Source organism: Neophocaena asiaeorientalis, unplaced genomic scaffold (genome assembly GCF_003031525.2).
Source record: "Neophocaena asiaeorientalis asiaeorientalis breed wild unplaced genomic scaffold, Neophocaena_asiaeorientalis_V1.1 scaffold78, whole genome shotgun sequence".
Lineage (NCBI taxonomy): Eukaryota > Metazoa > Chordata > Mammalia > Artiodactyla > Phocoenidae > Neophocaena > Neophocaena asiaeorientalis.
In genome coordinates, this window is record NW_020175018.1 from 1,513,931 (window position 1) to 1,535,123 (window position 21,193).

At 44.4% G+C, this 21,193-nt stretch overlaps 1 protein-coding gene across 2 annotated transcripts in view; it reads right to left on the reverse strand.

Annotated features, from left to right (window-relative positions):
- TNFSF15 (TNF superfamily member 15) overlaps positions 1 to 20,591 on the reverse strand; it is a 24,777-nt gene extending 4,186 nt beyond the window's left edge. Inside the window, exons 1-4 of one of the 2 annotated variants that reach the window (XM_024762756.1) lie at positions 20,319 to 20,591; positions 5,859 to 5,901; positions 4,858 to 4,905; positions 1,204 to 1,451 (exon numbers count right to left, since the gene is read on the reverse strand). In XM_024762756.1, the coding sequence (XP_024618524.1) occupies positions 1,204 to 1,451; positions 4,858 to 4,905; positions 5,859 to 5,901; positions 20,319 to 20,543 (564 nt within the window). In that variant the 5' untranslated portion in view covers positions 20,544 to 20,591. Of the gene's footprint in view, positions 1 to 41; positions 1,452 to 4,857; positions 4,906 to 5,858; positions 5,902 to 20,318 lie in introns of those variants that run through there. The other variant, XM_024762755.1, reaches the window with a different exon arrangement.
- Positions 20,592 to 21,193: the final 602 nt, after the last annotated feature.

Sequence of the window (21,193 nt, forward strand, 5' to 3'; positions counted from 1 at the left end):
TTGGGTATTGCTATTCCCCCCCCCCCCGCCCCCAGGGAAAAAGTCCATTGTCTCTTGGCATCAGTTAAGTTTGTTACGTAATTGGTCTGTTAGCTAGAACTCTGTCTTCAAGTTTTTTGAGTGACCTAACCAGCTGGTTATATTACATAGTCAGGAGAGCTTCAGAAATCTTCTGTAACAGTGTCTGATTTGTTAGAACTTAGAATTAGTCCTTGGAATATGTAGAGCGATATTTGACCAGAAGCCGTCTAGTGGTATTCATATACATTTGGGTAGAGTCTGTCTCAAGTCTTCATAGTGTCTTTTGGGTTAAGGTAGCACACACATAAAAGGCGCTCAAGAACACTGTTCTGAATAGATGCTATTGTTGTATGTATTTCGACATACACATGTGGGAACTCACACTTGCTTGTTTTGATGCATGTGTACATAGTAAAGAGAAAGGTAGTTTTTCTCACTTGCCATAGATGGCGTGAAAATCAGTTTCTTTTTTTGAGAACATTTATGAGAAATATCAGCTCTCTTCATTTTGGTAGGCAAGGCATTAAAGTATGTGTTTAGAGGAACTGACGTAGGATTTTGCCTCTCAAGGGTTTACACTGTTTTCTAGGGCATTAGGTTTTGTTTTCAAGGTTCCTGAACCGAAGCAAATGCTTCATAATAAAATTGAACAGTATCTGGGCCCTCTGGTGATAAATGTGTAGTAGGAAGGCGTGGAAATGTTTCATTCATCTGGTAATCAGTGTTTTAATGTTTAGAAACTCACCACTCTTCCAAGAAACCATGATAATAGGTCTGTTCTCTTATGCCTTTTTCCAGTTAGTATTCTCATCAGTAAGGCACATAAAGTGTGAACTTTGGGCCCCTAAATTTCATGGCTTAACCACTGTCTCTATGGATGTTCAAAAAAAACCTTCCAGTTATAATTACATATGAATGAGGAAAATTAGGAGCTGAGAGGCAGAGGACCTTCACACAATGACATCTGCCTTGCCACTATAGCAAGAAGGCTCCGAAGAAGGTTTTATCTTCTTTTGTGTAATCCACCAAAGAGATGTCACTGACGTTCACCATCAGCTTGTCCCCTTCATTCAGGAAGAACATGGCCCCTAGGTAGATAGGCTGGAACCAGTTGCTGCCTATTTCACACACTGACTTGGTCCCCATTAGGAGCTGGGTTGGCTCAGGGTAGCTGTCCGTTACCTTGGTGATGACCATGATGATTGAGTCTGGCTTGTTTAGTCGGCTCCCTTGGCTGATTTCACCACACTCGGATGTGGTCCCTCGGAATGTGACCTGGGAGTAAACAAAGTAGTCTCCCGACTCTGGGATCACCAGAAATTTGTTGGTGTAGTTCATCCGGTTCTTGGTGAAGGCCAAGCCAAGTTCATGTTCCCAATGCAGAGCTGGGAACTGATTTTTCAAGGACTGCGTGGGAGTTTGTCTCACAACTGCAAAGACAAGAGGGAGGTTTCATTTGCTTGTGTCAGAACCTGTGGAATTTTCTAAAAAGAGTCTTAAATCATTTTCAAAGAGTAAAGAGATTGGATAAAACCAACAGCTAACAAGTTCCTTGAGGAGGAATGAGTAGAGGATATGTGAGTGGACATAACACATCTGTTCAGAGAGTAGCATCTTAGGTAGGTGAGCCTGAGTTTTCTTATTCGAAAATTTTGAATTTTTTCCTGAGCCCTGTGATCACGGAAAAGAGTTAAGGTTAAAAAATCTCCTTACTCCTCTGTGTTTTGGAAAACAGCTTACAACAAAGAACTCCTCTTCCCCAGTGACTTAGATAAAACTGATGGATGACCTCCCTTGTTTACCTGTGCCAAGGCCAGACACCAGACCCTCCCAATTCCCATTCTTTGCTTCATAAGTGATTAGCTGGACTGTTTTGTCCTCACTGATTCATCAGAACAAAATGTTTTTTAACCAACCTTTAGTTAAGTTTCTCTCCTTCCTCCAGGCCCCTGAACTTCGGCCCACCTTCAACCTGACCCTCAACCTGAACCAGCCTCCTGAAAATAGGCTGGCCTCAGGGTAAACCATTCTCTGAGCCTATCAAGCCAACCTTTCATCCCACTTCCCCACACCTGGTTCATTTCAGCTTTGGGTCCTCCTCTCTGTAAAAGAAAAACCCTTTTAGCCTAACTCTTGAGACACTTGCAGACTTTATGGTCAGAGGTTCTCCTGACTGCAGTAGTTCCTCACCTCCCCTACTTCCCCACCTTGTGATAATCCTTTTGCTTAAAGTATTTCTTTACTAAGCGAAGATTTGCTTTTTTGATGTACCTTTCCTTAAAAAACAAACAAATAAGAAAAAAAAAAGGAAAGGAAAAGGAGATAATAATACCTGTGGAAAGGATTAAGAGATGGTTAATTTTTTTTTTTTTAATGTGGAATTAGGAATATCCTCTAAACTACATTTACTTTTGTTAGGCTTCTGGTTTCAGAAATGCTCTGCTACAGAAAGAGGGCATTGCAGAGAGAGAGAGTCAAGTTCCTTGTTACTCCCTTCCAGTGCATGGTCCAAAGCCACATGAAACACAGGCAGTAATTAATAAAAAAATTAGCATGCAGAACACTAGAGATCCAGAAGATTTTGTAAATGCTTCTTCCACATCAAGAGGGCCAAAATGTAAGACAAAATATAATTGAGTTGTGGAGTGAAAGGGACTGGGGCTCCGGGCTTCCGACTCTGTATCATGTAGGTTCTTCTCTCTGAGTCTCATTTTCCTGTCTGTGAACTGGAGACAAAGCTCCCTTATAGTGTTTTTCTGAAGATCAAATGAGTGAAAGAGACATGGACATATCTATCATGAAGGCTGGATACAGTGTTACTCAATACATATTTATTTTCTTTCCTCAAATAAACTAACATCTTTCATTTTGACAGATTAAAAAATAAGCCTGTTTCATTTTATATATTTTTATGTTTGCATTATTTACAAGTATATGTTATATAGAACATATGAATGAATGCTTTTTATGAGGTTATATCTATAGCAGAAAAAAATGAATAGAATCACACCATTGATTCAAACCATTGATTTCAAATAAGATAACCTGCAATAAAACTAGTACTTTTCAGAAAAAATTAAAACACATTTTAATTTCCTACAACCGCTTTTGAAATCCATAGCAATTACCATCATGCACCGCTGGCCATAGTTTTGGGATAGGTCATATTTAAGTAAGTGTTCAGCAAACTTCTTACCTGGTAATTGACCAAAAACCTGGTTCCTGGATTTTTCTAAAGTGTCTTTCCCATTGCTGACTAGACTATGGCTTCTTTTGCAATTATGACACATTTTCAGAATGTGTGTCTCCCCTGGCCCCTGCACTAAGTGGCCCCTGGAGAGCTCTGTTGCTTCTTTGCAAAATCTGTAAAGGGCATTTTTATTAGTCACCTCTTATAGTCTCTACTCCTTCTTTGTGGGTGATGCAATAGATTTAACAAATTCATCTCAGATGATTAAAAGCAAAAATCATGTATTTTCTAGACAAAGCAAGTTCTATTAACTTGGTATGCAATTAGGCCAACACAGCAGCAAGTAGGAGATTGAATAGGAAGTATTTGTAATGGAAACAGTTGGAGTCAGTCTCAGATCTCAACCCTCCTAGTCCTGTGACTTGGGATAAGTGAATTTAGTTGTCTGAGCCTTAGTTTCCCCATCCTGTTTTACTGATATGCAGATTAAAAGAGATCCTGGATGTAAACTGCCTACCACAGTGCTTGGTACATATTAAAAGCTCAGTAGAACCTAGATTCCTTTCCTCGTTTCCACTCCCCCCATTCAATAGGAAGAGGGTTGGCATCTCCATACTCAGTTTCTAGGATTTTCCTGCCCAGCCTGTTCAATAACCCCCATTCTTAGAGGCAAGTGGTAAGTGATGGTGACTGGCATCTCCCTGGTCCTAATCCTCACTCAGGACTCACCGCAGTTCCCTCTTGGTCAAACGTTAAGACAGGTGTTGTGGGCCACAAGGATATCCCCTTGTGGGTTGCAGGTTTTCTTACAGATCAGAAGAATATGCTTATTTTTTAACTTTCTAGTTTTTCAATGGATTCAGCAAAGTTTATTTATTTATTTTAAAATTTGTGTTGGAGTATGGTTGCTTTACAATATTGTGTTAGTTTCTACTGTACAGCAAAGTGAATCAGCTATACGTATACATATATCCCCTCTTTGTTGGATTCCTTCCCATTTAGGTCACCACAGAGCACTGAGTAGAGTTCCCTGAGCTATACAGTAGGTTCTCATTAGTTACCTATTTTATATGTAGTATCAATGGATTTTTAACACGTATTTCTGCACTGTCTTGCTCTTTTCTCTGGAGTCATAGAGGTATATGTGACTCCAGATGTGAGGTGTCAGGAATTTTGACACTAGACTTGGGAATCTGGCCAACCGGTGATGTTAAGAGACTGCTCTTAATCTCTTTACATCAATGAAAATTCTTTAGAAATACCTACCTGAATGTAAGTGTCCAATAACTTCTTGAATGGACTCAATAAATTGGCTTAGGGGAGCTTTCATCTTTGACTAGATTCAAAATTACATGAATCTCTGAATCTGAGGAAAGCCATTTCTGAATGATTGAGTGTGAGAATGAAAGAGAAACAGTAGATATGGAAGAGAGCTGATAGAGTCTGGAAGAAAATGCCCAAGAAACATGGGGCTTTGGACACTTTGAGGGAGGAAGACATCTGAAGACCCTGACTGAGAGGAGGAGTCTGTTACCAAAGGGTGTGGTTTCCAGTTTAAAGCTACAAGAATGAGTTTTGGCAAACACTGAAAGAAACCTCAAGCCCAGGGCCCGTAGTCTCCTGGAAAACACACCCAGAAGGATTACCTGTCAGGTGTGCCCTTGGCTTATCCCCACCGGCTCCAGGAGGTGCGTCTGTAAGGAAAGGAGAAAAATGCTTTCTATGAGTCAGAGGGTGATTGGAGTGAAGACAGCCTTTGGTGAGCTGCGTGGTGCCTGCAGCTGGAGAGAAACATTCCTCTCCTGCAGTTTGGTCCAGGTCTTTTTTGGGGGTGGGCAGGGACAAGGCAGCCTCAGGAGAAATAATCTTGAACACAAATGAACCTTGGCCCCATGACTTTGGACAAATTATCCATCCTGTCTGAGACTCTGCTTTCTCGTATCTACCACGGGTACATCAATTCCTCCCATGGATGATGGGTGCTCAGAACGATTCCTGGCACATGCTTGGTGTTCAGCAAAGCTCACCTCGCCTCTCCTTTGCTTCTGTTGGTTCTGTGGGAGCTGGTTGGCCTTTTGCCTTCTTCGTAGTCCCTTTAACCATATCCACTGAGCCATCTGGATGTCCTAACAGAACTAGGTGGGGACTACTCTGTAGCTATATGACCTTGGCAAATCCCTTTCCCTCTCTGGACCTCTGTTTCCCTATCAGTTCTCCAGAAGGCCTCAGCATTTCCTTTTGGTTCTCAGAGATGATTATACTGGACAACTGTGTTCTAACTACAGTGATAAAGATGATGTTATTGATGATAAAAGGAAAAATTATTGCATACTTTTGATGTGCTAGGTATTGTTCTAATATCTTTAAAGGAATTAACTAATTTAATCCACACTAACCCTGGGAGGTAAGTACTATTATAACCACTTTTATTGGTGAGTAAACTGAGACAGAGAAAGGTGAAATTATTTGCCTAAAGGCTGTCAGCTCCACAGGCCATGCACTTGGCCATGGCACCATTTTGCCTTCTTAGTGACTGTGGAGGAGCCTCTCTTTTCCTCTGGGTCTGCATCTTAACTTCCCATGTATCAGACTATGAGAAATGTGCTTGTTCCCCACAAGAAAAGGCATAAAATATGAACACACTTACAAGATCGCTGATGTGAAGGTCCAAGCTCCTGTCCTTTTGGAGTCTATTGGGAAAGAAAGATATGGTTCATATTATCTTGTGGTCCTTTTGACCCCATACCCATGCAGCTGCCCATGTTATGGGCGTGTTTAAGATGCTGCTGCTACCCAGCCTCAGTACTCAGAGATAAGGGAAATGGGAATGAGAATATTGGGTTGATGGGAATCTTGCACCCAAGCTCTCTTCTTTCATCTTCCAGCACCCCAATGACCTTTCTCTCTCCTATGCTTGTCTCTGAAGCTCAACTTTAAAGTTTTGTCCTGAGAGCTTTTCCTGTTCCATTCTAGGGCACTCTGTCATCTTATCATTTCTTCTTTTATTTGAACAAATAGCCTCACTTGCTTTATTTTCTTTTCTTCAGCACAATTTAAAAATTGGAACTGTTGCAAAAAGTGATACCAAAAAAGAAATAATGACTATGCTGTCTTTCTCATCAGCCTCCACAATTCTGCCTTGTTTCCATGCAATATATGAAGACTTTTTTATTCTTGCAACCCTAGTTTGTGAGCCATTTCATGATACCACATGGTAGTTAAAGAGTAACTGCTTTGGGGGTAGACAGACCTGAATTTGAATCCTGGTTCCACCATTTATTAACAATATAATCTTGAGCAAGACACTTCCGCTCTGAGTTTTGGTGTCATCATTTGAAAAATGGGGATAATTACAACCCCAGCGATAGATAACTCCCAGATTTGAGATGAAGAAAATGTATGAGTCAATGCAAAGAATGCATGGAAAATGAAGAACCACCATTCACAAGACCTGCATATAAACTCAGGAGCAAAACCAAGCTCTTAGTTTAGGAATGACATCACTCTCTTACATTTTCCAATGTTCTCTTCTCTGATACAATTTTGACTCAACCCAGAGTCTTCTGATTTGATCCTCATAACTACACGGTCCCCAAGACCACTGATCCTCATGTCACCATGAACACTTGTCATTTTACATCTTAAAATTCATGTGTGTTTGTGTGCGTGTACTTGTGAATGAGAAATTGTATGTCCATGTGAGTATGAGAGAAGACAGCTTCATCAGTGGAAGAGAGTATGAGTCAGTGTGTTTTTGCATCTGTGTGTCTACGTGTGTCTATGGTCTGGTGTTGTGTGCATGGATTCTCTACATGCATGTGTGGTTGTGTGGATGCAGCTGTGTCGTTGGTGAGTCTAGGTCTGTGAGCAGTCCTGTGATAACAGTGATCTTATTAGAGCCCAGACCACTAGGGTCTTTTTACTCCAAGACATGTTACCTAACCTCTATTGGAAGCCCTCTTGAAGGCAGAGATCTTGTCTTTGAATGCCTAACTGACTTTCTCCCCTTTCCAGTGCTCTTTTTTCCACTTCCTAATTCTGTTGATGGCAACACTACTGCCTCTCCTCAGTTACCAAGCCTGAAATTTCTTTCTTTCTTCTTCCGCAAACCCAAGCTGTCATTTCTATTTTGGAGTTTTTCTCATTCATGCCTCTACCCCAGGCCTCAGCACACTGCTCTCCGGGATTCTTCCCATAGGCTCCTAACAGAGCTTCCTCCACCTGGTTCCTCCTTTTCTTGAACCCATCTCTTAGCCTGCCTTCAGAGGGCTTTTTCTAAAGCATCACTTTGAGACACGTCTCTGTTCATAAACCTTCAGTGGCTCCCCATAACCTTTAACACAGTCCCAAATACTTACGTTGGCATTCAAAGTGCCAACTGCCATCCCAGTCTTGGTACCTACTATTTATCCTTCTCCAAGTTCTCTGTACTCCAGCCATGAGAGGCAGCCACGGTGAGTGATTCAAGGGACATGAAAAAGGCAGTAAATGTAGCTACCATTTATTCACTGAGTAGTGGCACTGGGCCGTGCTAAGCCCTTCACGTGCATTATGTCCTTCAGCCTGGCAGTGACTCTCCACGATGGATGCTATTTATATCCTCATACTGAAAATTAGGCTTAGGACATTAAGAAACTTGCCCAGTGTCTTATACCTGGAAAGCGGAGGAACAGGATTTTAACCCAGGTCAACTGGCTCCAGAATCCCAAGCCCTCAGCCATTGCTCCTTATAACTTCCAGGCAAGCCCCTCATCCGCTGAGGTGGATGGATAAGTACTAGTGGTTCCCTGCACTCTGACAGTGGGGGAAGCACAGCGACCAGAAAACAGGAACCTGGCCCAGAAGTGGGAGAATCAGGGGGGATTACACCTGAACTGCATCTTATATATACTCACAGGTATATAATACTCACAAGTATTAACCAGGTAGTAAAGATAATGACCATTTCAGACAAGGCTAAAAGCTTGTGCAAGAGTAAGGAGGCCCAACAGAGCACAGGAGCAGTTGGGAAACTGCAAGCATTGCTGCTGCCAAGTGAATATATTATACGCTTTTAGCATAGGGTCATGAGTACCATAGTCTTTGAAAACCTAAACCAATCGACATGACTACTTATCCAGCATCAATAACGTTGATGAGCTTGGGAGGTGGAGAAGCAGCCTAGAAATGGCCTTATTCTGTAGACTGTTTCCTTACTTGCTATTGACAGAGCTGACAAAGGACTCGATCCTTTGGCAAGGCAGAAAACTGAAGGTGAACTCTCAAAAAGAATTTGGAAGAGCCTGGTTGCATCCCCTTGTGTAGGAAATGGCTGCCTTGGTTGGCCACCTTCTACTTCATTTAGTTCTCTGCTGAGAAACCTTCTTGAACATCCTACTTATTTTTGTCTAAGCAGACCCTCAGCTAAGAGTCTGGAGCATTTCTTCTGGCTCAGAGTCCCATTGTCATTAGCAAGAATTTGAGAGTGAACACATTTCCTTATTTGCTCTGCTGGATTTCTGTAACTTGGACACATTTTATTTTCATATATGGATGGATGTGTGTGGGTTTTAAGTGGCCCACCCGGAATACTACTAAACATCTGGAGGCTAAGATAGTGCCCGTTGGCAGGTTTGAAGAACACAACATTCCAAGAGTCTCCACGAAGAACATCAGCTGGGACCCTGTTTCCAAGAACAACATCTAAAGGCTTCCATTGCTGTTTCTCTTAATAATCCCTCTGTTTATCATGGGAGGAAAATTATTGTGATAAGCAGGAATGAATGAAGAGGAGATTTGAGAGGATGAGCTAGTAGGTCTTTGAGGGAAGGTTTATGCATGTGAGCTGGCTCAATGCCTGCTCTCAAGATGGTTGCTTATAAAAAAAGTCAATAAATGGCTTACTGTCTTCCAACTCTGACTCATGTCCATCACTTCTGATTATTCTGGGATACCAAGGAGATGATGGCTCCCGAGAGATGCTGGTCACTGCAACATTAGCTTCCAAATCTGAATAGACATGGAGTCCAAGAACACCCCTGAGGAATGTGATTTATTTCCCCTTAAATACCTTCTCAAATCACTGGCTGAGAACCAGGGTCCAATTTTATTTCCCGTTCGGAGCATTTATTACTCCCTCAAGTGATATGACTTATTTGTATGCTATTGATTTTCTCTCTCTAGCAGAATTCCAGCTGCCTGTAGAATTCTGCCTGTCTTGCTCACCACTATATTTGTAGCACCTCAGACAGTGCCTGGCACTCCCACTGGATTATCCATTTGGCAAAATACACTGATGCTCAGGCACCAGTAAGACAGGCAGAAAACAGAGCAGAAGATGGAGTAAAATTCAGCTTCAGTGACTGTAGCCAGAGTTTTACAATTAAAAAAACTAGGAAAGAGACCCTTTAGTTTTAGAATACATGCAGAGTTTTGAGTTTTTGTTTAAATTTAAAAACGTGATTATGTAGAGGTGGGTAGCCATAATCTTTTAGTACTGGGGCCTCCAGAGTTTTTCATCAGGCTCTGCTTGGAGCATAGCCATGGCTCTAGAAATGTTTGTTGAGAGTTGTGACAGTTGGCCAGAATCAGAGCCAGAAAAGGCAAATGTGTCTGCCGATGGGCATACATATTAGTGGGAGCGTGGGTTGCCTGCCACCCTGGTATTTATTAGCCCGAGCAAAGTAAGCTGGTGCTTTTCACCCCTTAGTTCTTATAGGTCAGGGAATTTTCAGTCTCACTTGATTTTATTTCCTTTTTTCTTCTTGCTTTTTTTTGGGGGGGTGGCTGCATATAGATTGGTAAACCCTAACTCAAACTAACCATGACCTATTACTTTAAGCATTTTCGGAATTCTCTAATACTTCCAACAGGGAACAAAGAAGGATGGAGGGAAGGAGGAGACTACTGTCTAGCTGAGGGTTTCCCTGTGCCAGGTCCTTGTGGTGTTTGTGTGGGCTTCTCAGCTAGTAAGTACTCCAGCTGCTCTCAGAAGAGGTTATCACCTGATTATAGTCTTTGTAAGCCAAAGGCAAAGAGTACATGAAAGGCCTGGGAGCTAAACCTTTAGACCAAGTACAGACTGGCACATATCAGGAGCCCCATAAACATTAGCTGACTACATAATGGATGAGCCTGAAGCGATGTGGTCTTTGAGATTCTCTTATTGGCATTTCCCCAGAAAAATCCCCTGAGCGTATTTTAACTAATGACCCATTTAGCCTTTCTCCCATATTCTGTACTCACTCTCTACTATATTCATAAACAGGAAGAGATAGCTATTTCTTGCCGTCATAAATGCCACAATTGCCAAGGCATAAATATTTTATGATCCATAACATCCTCCCAGCACTTCTAGGAGAAATACACAGACATTTGCCTTTGCCTTTTCCTCTTGCAATTTCCTGTTTGTACTTGCACAAGGATAAATCCAACCTGGACGTGTTTGATTCCAAGGTTGTTTCATTTCATCCTCCTCTACGGTGCACTGGACGGTGTTGTTGTTTTCTTCCCCCAGATCTTTATTGGAGTATAATTGTTTTACAATGTTGTGTTAGTTTCTGCTGTACGACGAAGTGAATCAGCTATATGTATACATATATCCCCATATCCCCTCCCTCTTGAGCCTCCCTCCCACCCTCCCTATCCCACCCCTCTAGGTCATCACAAAGTATCTGGTTGATCTTCCTGTGCTATGCAGCAGCTTCCACTAGCCATCCATTTTACATTTGGTAGTGTATGTATGTCAATGCTACTCTCTCACTTCATCCCAGCTTCCCTCCCCACCCCCATGTCCTTAAGTCCATTTTCTACATCTGTCTTTATTCCTGCCCTGCCACTAGGTTCATCAGTACCGTTTTTTTAGGTTCCATATATATGTGTTAGCATACGGTATTTGTTTTTCCTTCTGACTTCACTCTGTATGACAGACTCTAGGTCCATCCACCTCACTACAAATAACCCAATTTCATTCCTTTTTATGGCTGAGTAATATTCCATTGTATATATGTGCCACATCTTCTTTATCCATTTGTCTGTCAGTGGACATTTAGGTTGCTTCCATGTCTTGGCTATTGTAAATAGTGCTGCAGTGAACATTGTGGTACATGACTCTTTCCGAATTATGGTTTTCTCAGGGTATATGCCCAGTAGTGGGATTGCTGGGTCATATGGCAGTTCTATTTTTAGTTTTTTAAGGAACCTCCATACTGTTCTCCATAGTGGCTGTATCAATTTACATTCCCACCAACAGTGCAGGAGGGTTCCCTTTTCTCCACACCCTCTCCAGCATTTATTGTTTGTAGATTTTTTGATGATGGTCATTCTGACTGGTGTGAGGTGATACCTCATTGTGGTATTGGTTTGCATTTCTCTAATGATTAGTGATGTTGAACATTCTTTCATGTGCCTCTTGGCCATCTGTATATCTTCTTTGGAGAAATGTCTATTTAGATCTTCTGCCCATTTTTGGATTGGGTTGTTTGTTTTTTGATATTGAGCTGCATGAGCTGCTTGTATATTTTGGGGATTAATCCTTTGTCCATTGCTTCGTTTGCAAATATTTTCTCCCATTCTGAGGGTTGTCTTTTCGTCTTGCTTATGGTTTCCTTTGCTGAGCAAAAGCTTTTGCTTCATTAGGTCCCATTTGTTTATTTTTCTTTTTATTTCCGTTACTCTAGGAGGTGGGTCAAAAAGGAACTTGCTGTGATTTATGTCATAGAGTGTTTTGCCTGTGTTTTCATCAAAGCGTTTTATAGTGTCTGGCCTTACGTTTAGGTCTTTAACTGGACGGGTCTTTACATGCAACACTTAGAGTGGTACAGAGCAAAGAATGTGGTGTTTGCAGCCCAGCAGATGTGGAAATCCCAGCTCTATTATTTCCTAGTTGTCACTTAATCTCAGTAAGACTCAAGTTTCCTCATCAATAAAAGTAAACAGTGGGGCTTCCCTGGTGGGGCAGTGGTTGGGAGTCCGCCTGCCGATGCAGGGGACGCGGGTTTGTGCCCCGGTCTGGGAGGATCCCACGTGCCGTGGAGCAGCTGGGCCCATGGGCCGTGGCCGCTGGGCCTGCGCGTCCGGGGCCTGTGCTCCGCGGCGGGAGAGGCCACAGCAGTGAGAGGCCCGCATACCACATACACACACACAAAAAGTAAACAATGATTCTTTCCTCCCAGGACTGTTGTGATGGCTACGAAAGACCAGACGCATAGAGTGGATAGCCAATTCACTTTCCTTCTGTATTTGTGCTCAATCAATCCTTGTGGTATGTGTTTTTGGTTCCATATACCTTCCCCTTGGTCCCACCACTGTAGTGGTAAACAGAAGCCACCTGTGTGTCTCTTTATGACCAGTGGCACAGAGATCATTTCGGAGCTCTGGACGGCTTCCCCCTTCTCCCAACAGGAGGGGACTCCTCAGTCCACAGTTTGCTTCTGGACTCCTGCCGTTTCACAGTCTCCAGGAGTTTAGGGAATGGGATATCCCTCCACCCGTTCATACTCCATGCTTGTTGCTGCTGTCAAGCTCCTGGGCCTCCTTAAGGACACCAGGCTGGGAGATGATCTCTTATAGCCACGGTGCTACGGCTGCTGGGCCGCCTGTGGTCTGTTAGATGAGGAAGCTGGGGTTGAGCGATGTGCGTGTTGATTTTAAAGGGGGAATGAATGGATCGTGGAATCACCAGCCAGGAGCTGCAGCGGAGGTGTGGGATTCACTCTCCCTGCTCGCTTGCCCTCCCTTCATTTCATTTCGACAGCGCACCCTCACCTTCTCTGGATTCTCTGCCCTTTGCCCCTGGCCTGACCTTGGGAGTGAGCTGGGCTTCTCCTCCAGCTGTGCCAGGGCTCCCTGAGGCTACAGCAGAGGCAGCCACTGAGTGCTCAGTGTTTTGCGAAGGGGCTTATCGTTACCGTCCTCATCCAACAGAGGGAATAGCTTGAGTGAAATAAAAGACTCAGATGTGGAGTCTGTAGAGAAGTAATGTCTGTGGAGCATCTACCTTATGGCAATAGCTTTCCGGACTTCTCCTTGCAGAATTCTCAGCAAAATGCTATGAAGAAAGTGTGTTACACTCCCCATTTTGTAGACAGGTAGTATGACTTAGGGAGGTCAGGTACCTTGTGCATCTCTCCATCCTTCTCTCCAACCGGGGAATGCTTAGTGAGTGCCTCTGTATGCCAGGGATAGCTAGGTGTCCCCAGGGGAGGAAGGGAACTAGCATTTATGAGCACTTACTATGTGAAAGGCATTTTCTAGGGTATCATTTTTAAATCCCCCTGACCACCGCCAGCAAGTGAATGATTTGCTGGGTTTATACTCAGAGGCACACTAGCGTAGTGGTTAGGAGGGGCGTACACGTGGGTTTGAATCCCAGTGTCACACTCTGTGTGACTTTGGACATGTGGTTTCGATTTTCTAAGCCTGAGATTCATCTTCTTTAAAGTGGAGATAACAGTAGTACTTTCTTCATTGTGCAGTTTCAAGGATTAACTGAGATGATGCATGAAGTACCAACGGTAAACACGTAGTACACGTGTTATACGCCAGACCTCACATTAAGAACTTTATATCATGATCTCATGTACTCTTCTCAAAACGCTAAATATGAAAAAACTTAGAATGGAGTCTGATATATAATAAATTATTATGAGGCCACAGTTGTGATGTGGTGGGGCCATGGCTTTCCTTCTAATCTGTGTACCTCTGAAGCCTGAGCTGGCCTCACTGTGGGGTCCTGCTGGTCTGGATGGAAACCAGGGCGTCTCAGGGGAATGTGTAGGAGAAAGGAGGTGCAGGGAACAAGGACTAGGAGCCTTGCGTGGATTTTCGGGAAGGGTCGAAAGTGAGATTGGAGGGGACCAAAGAGAGGTGAGGAAAATGTGTGCAGATGATTCTAGACGTAGGACTTGGAGGGAAGGACAGAGACTGAGAGTGGTGCAGCCCTGGGAAGCAGTGCCTCCCTTGGCATCCCTGACTCTTCACTGCACAGTGCTGAGTCCCCGTTCTGTGCTGGGCTTGGGCTGAGCCAGTGTGGTGCATTCGGTTATGCCTGGAGCGTAGAGTCCTGTGTTCTGGAGCAGTGCTCGGGGAAGACAAACGCCTGGCCTCTGGGGACCTGTGGGCCAGAGCGGGGGGCGGTGGACCTGTCCTGAAGGCAATGGATGCCACTAAGGACCAAAAGAAGGCCCAGGCCATGGTCAAGTGCAGCCGGTAAAGGATGGATTGGAGCGTGGGTTGAGGGTACAAGACCAGGGTGCAGAAGGAGGCATGAGGATAGCTCACAAATATCAGAGACCAAGAAAAGCCCTCCAGTGCCAGAACCTGCTCTCTGGACTGGTGATGGCAGATTCCAGGGCAGCTGCAGAATTCGTTCTCTTTGACATAATTTCCATGAGCAGGGAAGTTCCGAGGACATAACTGTTACAATTGCTAATCCTCCACCCCCTGCCAGATACTTTAAGGGTTTTATTTCTAATTATCTCTGTTTCATACATTAAAAAACTGAGGCCAGGAAGCTTAGGTAACATGGCTAAGAAGTGGCTAAGCCAGAAATCAAACTGGGTTTGAACTTTTGACCCATGGTTTTTCCACGTTGCAAATCTATCTAGCATTCTCCAGGAGTCTAAAGATCCTAAAACATTTTACTGTGTTGCTCTCTCTCTATTTTATATATATATATATGTGTATGTATTTTAAAAATATAATATATATATATGTATTTTTCTGTATAGGTAACATATACATTTTGTACAAAAGGATATAGGTTCAAAAATGTGTCCCCATTTCCCTTGTTACCCAGCCACCCAGTTTCCCCATCTGGATGCTAACAGAGTTACCAGACTCCTTGTTCATCTTCCTGAGATAGTCTATGCCTTTATAAATACATTCATATATATTAATGTGCATTATTTTTTCAGAAAATGAAGTGTTTCACATTCTATATGCTGTTATGTACTTTGATTTTTTCACTTAATATACATCTTCAAGAAATTCCCCATCCTTACACATAGAGATGCTTCATTTTAATTTTCCATTGCATGAAAGGACCATGATATATTTAATCGATGCTATATTTATGGTCAGTTCACCTAAAGGCAGTTAACCCAACCTTCTCAAATCTAATTTTGATTTCTGCTCTGCAACTTACTGGATAATAAGTTTGTCATGTTGAATCTTTCCTTACACAACCCCTAAAGGAAGAGTCCAGTTTAAAATATTTTTTAACAGTCCTGGTGACCGTTTTTGTTGCTGCTAATAAAATCCTGGAACATTACTCACAAGTTGCTGTTGCTTTTCCACAGTCTGGTCTAGGGACCCAGCAAGAAAGGAGTTGGTCCTGTTTTCTGGTAGAACGAGGCCAGGCAACATAGAAATAGTATCTAGTTCTAGGTCAGCCCCCAACCTGCTCTGTGACCCTGAACTTTTCCTTCCCTTCTCTGATCCTTGGTTTCTTCAAGTGTAAAACGAGGAGATTAGACTAGATCAAGGGTCAGCAAACTTTTCCTGTAAAGGGCCACATAGTAAATATTAACTTTGCAGGTCATATGGCCTCTGTCACAAATACTTAACTCCTCTGTTTAGTGTGAAAACAGCCAAGGCAGTACGTAAGCAAGTGGGTGTGGCTGTGTTTCAATAAAACTTTATTTATAAAACATGCAGTGAGTGAGATTTGGCCCATGGGTCATAGTTGCTGGCCCTGGGACTAAGGGCACTTCCATCTCTTAATTTCTATAAATCTGTGAAGAGCTTTTCCACTTAGGGGAAAGAAAGGGACAAATACCCAGCTAGTGCCCATATTGCAAGCACTTGTGAGGGGCTTTATAGAGGTTCCTTAGAATCCTCACTGCACTTCAGTAGGGTGGGTATTATGGGAAGACTGAAACTCGGGGAGTTTCTGTACTTTGCTCACTCTCTTCCTTTCAAGTCCTTTTGAGCCTTCTCTTCTCAAGCCTCAACTCCCTCCTAAATTAGAGTAGAAAAGATTCTCAGGGATGCTGGCCTCCTCTGGTTGCTACAAGGATGGAATGAGGAAGTCCCTTAGGGCAGCCCTGGCAGAGGGAACGGCCCCGCTGAGGACCGGGGACAGGAGAGCACTGGAGTCCTGAGGGAACTGAGGGAAGCCGGGGTGGCTGAGAGGCCAGAGGCAGGAGAGAAGGGAAAGGGGTAGAAGATGAAGCCACAGAGGTGACACAATGCAGTGAAAGCTTCCAAAGAATAATTTTGGCTCCTGTGTGGAGAATCAAGACCAGGCCCATCTTTACAGAATTTCCTGTTTCACAGAATACTCCTGTTTCCTGTCCTCCTCAACACATGAGGGCGATCCCCTCATTCATCCACAAAAAGGGCAGATGGAAAGTATTTTCGTTGATCAAGAGCTTGACTGTGGTTGGGGAGGAGGTGGAAGGGAGGCAACAGGGAAGCCGAGAGAAACCTGATTTGCCGACTGAGACTTGACTCCGTCCCTCCCCGCTGTGACCTTGGTGCTCACGCAGACGCTCTCTCTCCGAGTTCCTCGTCTGCCACATGCCACTGCTCACCGTCTTACTGCATCTCTGGGTTGGTGTGAATATCCAGCGGGATCATGTTTGTGAGAGCTCTCTATGAGTCTGAGGTGGGAGCTCATATCATGTCGTCATTATTGTCATTCATCATTGTCATCAGCTTATCCTCTGCTGCTGCCGAGCCAGCTCTTCAGGCCTGTGAATGTATCTGAAGGTCTGTGTGACTCTCCTCTCTCAATTTTTCTTGTGTTAGGATTGAATTGCCTTTTGCCTGGCCACTGTGGGAATGGAAAACTCATTCCATAGACAACCTCAGATTCCATGGATGTCATGAAGGCTGTGGGCAGAAGAGGAGGACTGTGGGGCTGCGTGTGCGAGGTGAAGAGGAGGGGGGAGCAAGGCTGGGACACGGGGGAAGTGGGTGTAGGTGGCGGCGAAGGTGGTTATTGGCCCCTAGGTGAGTCTGGGGGAGTCCACTCGGGCAGATCACAGTGGGGCTTTGTATTTGCAGGGCTCGTGGAATGTTCCAGGCTTTGAGGGAGACAGATCTGAGTTTGAGTTCTGGATCTAGGTCTTACTAACTGTGGGGTCTAGATCATAAGAACAAGTGCAAATGAAAAATAAGAGGCTTAGTTCCCCCTGTTGAAAATAAGGGACGAGATTTCTTTCCCTTCCTTTTTCCTAGAGCATTTAGGTTAGAAAACTTGTAAGTACTTTCTTCTTGCTTTAAAATGTATTTAAATCCTTTTGAAGAACAGATAGGCCTTTTCTTCCCCCGCTGCCCCCGTGACCTGGGAGCATCTCTCTGAAATGTGAACACCAGGAGAGGTAATGCCCCCACCTCCCAGTTTCTGTAGGAAGACAGGTGCCTAATTTAGGTGGGCACCTTGCTCCAATTTGCCACACTACCATAAGGAAATTAGAAGTTGGTTTTTCCCCTGGAGAAAGCCAATTACCTAACACAGATGGTCACTTCAGTTACAAGGAGAATTTTGGACGAACTCTGCATGACAAATGGTGCTGTCGAGTCCTGTTACCGCGTACTTGTAGCTCTCCCCACATTCCCAACATATAAACTGCTCCTGCACATACCTTATTAGTGCTGTCAGAGAACTGATATTAGTATCTTTTTTTGGTAGAAAGAGAAACAGACTCCCCAGAAAAAAGAGCCATGTGCTTATTTACACAGCTGGAGGTTATGGAGCTGGGAGTCAAACTCAGATGACTAAGAGTCCTGACATTTCATTGTTATGTCCCCAAGCTGTCCCGGTGACCTGGTTTTCCCACTTGAATCCCATCTTCTTGCATCTCTTTTGAGCTGGTTATTGTCTGTTAGCCCCTGCGGATCCACTCTACGCCCTGAGCCCTCACTGACCTCCTGGCACACTTGCTCCTTGACTCTTTTGAGCCTGGCTTGCAATTGAGTCTGGCCAAGGGGATGAGAGGCTGGGGGCAGACTGGTCAGAGTTTTCCCTCGCTGCTTTCTGTTCCCTCCCTGCTGCTTTGGCAGATGGCCTTCCTCAACTCAACCCTCAGCTCCTCCAGGCAGGCCCTCTCCTACGTTTTAGGTCTCCTTGGGTTCCTCTAAAACTTTTCCCTCTATTTGCCTCTTCAGGCCAAGGGATGGTGATCAGCTTCATACTGTTGGTAACCCCAGGATGCTTCCGGCCCTGCGGTTCTCATTAATCTGTCTGCAACTCAGTAAATTGACCTTTCTTTGAACTCCTTAAGCATTCTTACTTAAATCTCTTCTTTGAATGGGCCATGTGTTTCTTTTCAGTACTCCCATTGTTTCATGTGCCCCAGCCTTAGCCCCATTTTCCTTTCTTTTTCTTCTAACTTATATAGCTTGGCCAAACCACAGCTCCAAAGGTCCCCATGACAGAATGGGGTATTGGCCTTTGCATCTCTTTTTTTTTTTCCTGGTACGTGGGCCTCTCACTGTTGTGGCCTCTCCCGTTGTGGAGCACAGGCTCCGGACACGCAGGCTCAGCAGCCATGGCTCACGGGCCCAGCCGCTCTGCGGCATGTGGGATCTTCCCGGACTGGGGCACGAACCCGTGTCCCCTGCATCGGCAGGCAGACTCTCAACCACTGCGCCATCAGGGAAGCCCAGCCTTTGCATCTCTTGAGTGCCTGCAACAGGGCAGGCATGCAGCTCCTTCCCTTGAGGGGCTTCCTGGGCAGCGCCAGCTTGTGCTTCACACTCTCTTCCTAAGCACATCACTGGCCTCCACTGTACCGTGGCATCGCACCTGATGGACTTCTAGATCAACACGACATGGGCAATCTCAGACATCGTTTGGGGCAGAGGGAGTGTTTTTCATCAGAACGCAGGAGAGCTCAGGTTACTGGAAGCCACTTAATGCCTCATTCAAGAACAGCCATCTCTTTCTGGCTAAAGAGGGACTGAGTCCAGAATGCTGACTGCACGCTGCAGTTTGACTTTGTTGGAACCAGCCCCATGGTGGTCTAGGCATCACAGCCTGAACCGCCATGCCCTCCCATTCTCCTGTAACATGAATAGCATTTCCAGTTGTCTGCATATTTCTACATTTCCTGAATGATGGCATGTGGCCATGGATGTTGCTGTCTGAATCTCAGTCTGTTGGCTGACCCTCATGGGTGGTGAAAGTTACACATTAACCATGGCTTGCTCATGGTCTCTGCTTTGAAGTTGCCAGCAGTGCTTAGAAAACAGGTTTCCAATTAAACCAACTGAAAAACCTGTTTTCCCCTCTGGAATTTAATACTTTGGACCGAGGTTAAATTGCCTACCAGAGATTATGTAGGAGAGTTGTTTTTGTTTTTTTTTAAAGGGTATCCCTTGAATGACACATTCAGGTTTTAAGGTTTTTGAAGTTCCTAGTCTAGAACTATGTTTTCCCCATCACCTGTCAGCACCTGCCCACCATTGCACCATTGTTTTCCCTAGACCCTGTATTCTTTTTTGACTAAGCTCCCTGACACCCCACCCCTACCAAGACCAGAGAGATAAATAATCAGGTAGGAGATTCTTTCTTGAGTTTCGAAAAAGAATATTTCTAAACCCAAGAAAGGGGAGTTGATTGAATTATAGCATCTACATACATAAGAATACAATACAACCATCTGTATCATCATGCTGCTGTGAGTTTACTAACAATAAACAAAACCATAACAGGAGACTCAAAACGATCCCATCGTATTAAAAACTATGGAATTATATATCCCCAAATGCTAATAATGGTCACTCTGTGCGGTTATGGGTAATGATAATTATCTTCTTTTCCTTATCTGTGTTTTCTACCTTTTTTCAATGACTATGTATTAGTTTTGTAATTTAGTTTTTTATTTTTTTTTAAAAGAAAATGAATGTTCCCAAATTATCAGTGCACTATGATTATAATTATCTAAAATAAGTGGCTTGTGGTTGTTTCCATATAAACCTAAAAAGGCACAATTCATCCCCCAGAAATACTGAGAATAAAAACCAAATTGGAGTTCTCCACCTTTCACATTCTACCTTTCCTTTGCATATGGAAGCAGGGACCATGATGGACCAAGAAGCTCTGTCCAGAGCTGCGATAGCGGCCAGGTGGCCCCAGGGGGTCTGCTAATCCCCCAGGTCACTGCGGAGTCTTGCTTACCTGAAACACACAGGCCTCTCCTTGGGCCCGGAGCTGGCCAAGGAGCAGGTAGGCGGTGAGTCCTGCCAGGATGGGGAGCAACACGAGGCAGCAGGTCAGAGCGCAGCGTGCACTGTTCCTCCTGGATGCTAGCCCAGCTCTGGCCTCGGGCCTGTAACCTCCGTCCTCGGTCAGCATTTCGACACTGGCTCTTTCCCCAAAGCCCGGCCCTAGATCCTCTGCCATGCCCCTGATGGTCCTAGAGTTGCCTCTGACTCCTTCAGAGCAGAGAGACCCCCCCCATTAAATAGAAGCCCAGCTCTCACAGTGGGTGAATTAATCACTGCGTACTCCTCCCCCTGCCCTCCCCCCTCCACTTTCCACAGCGCACTGTGCCCCGCCCTACCCTGCTAGGGAATGCACCGCCTACAACAGAAACCAAGTTTGGTTTAAGAAAAAAAAAAAAGAGAAGGAGCGAAGAAGAGGAAAGCTTTCCCAAGCATATTTATATATACAGTGTACTCATGTGCGCCTTCCTTCATTTACAGAAGGAAGTTAGGAAAGTCCCTGGAGGAGGAGGAGATAACTTCATCAAGTCAGTGGGAGGGGCCAATGAAAGTGGGAGGGGCCAATGAACGTATACCTGCTCCCTGAACTGGAGGCCTGCCAGTGTGCCAGTCTGGGGAGCGTGCTTCGTCCGGAAGTGAAAGTGAATATGGGTGGTGTGGCTTGCAGACTGGGAGATGGAAACCACGTTTGCACCACCAGTTTGCTAAGTGCTGCCAAGCCCTCTGTCTTTTTGAGTCTCCTAGGAGCTCGTTCCCATTGCACAGATGGGACTACCGACGTTCTGGAAGGAGAAGGCACTTGCCCTAGGTCAGCCAGGGATTAAGACG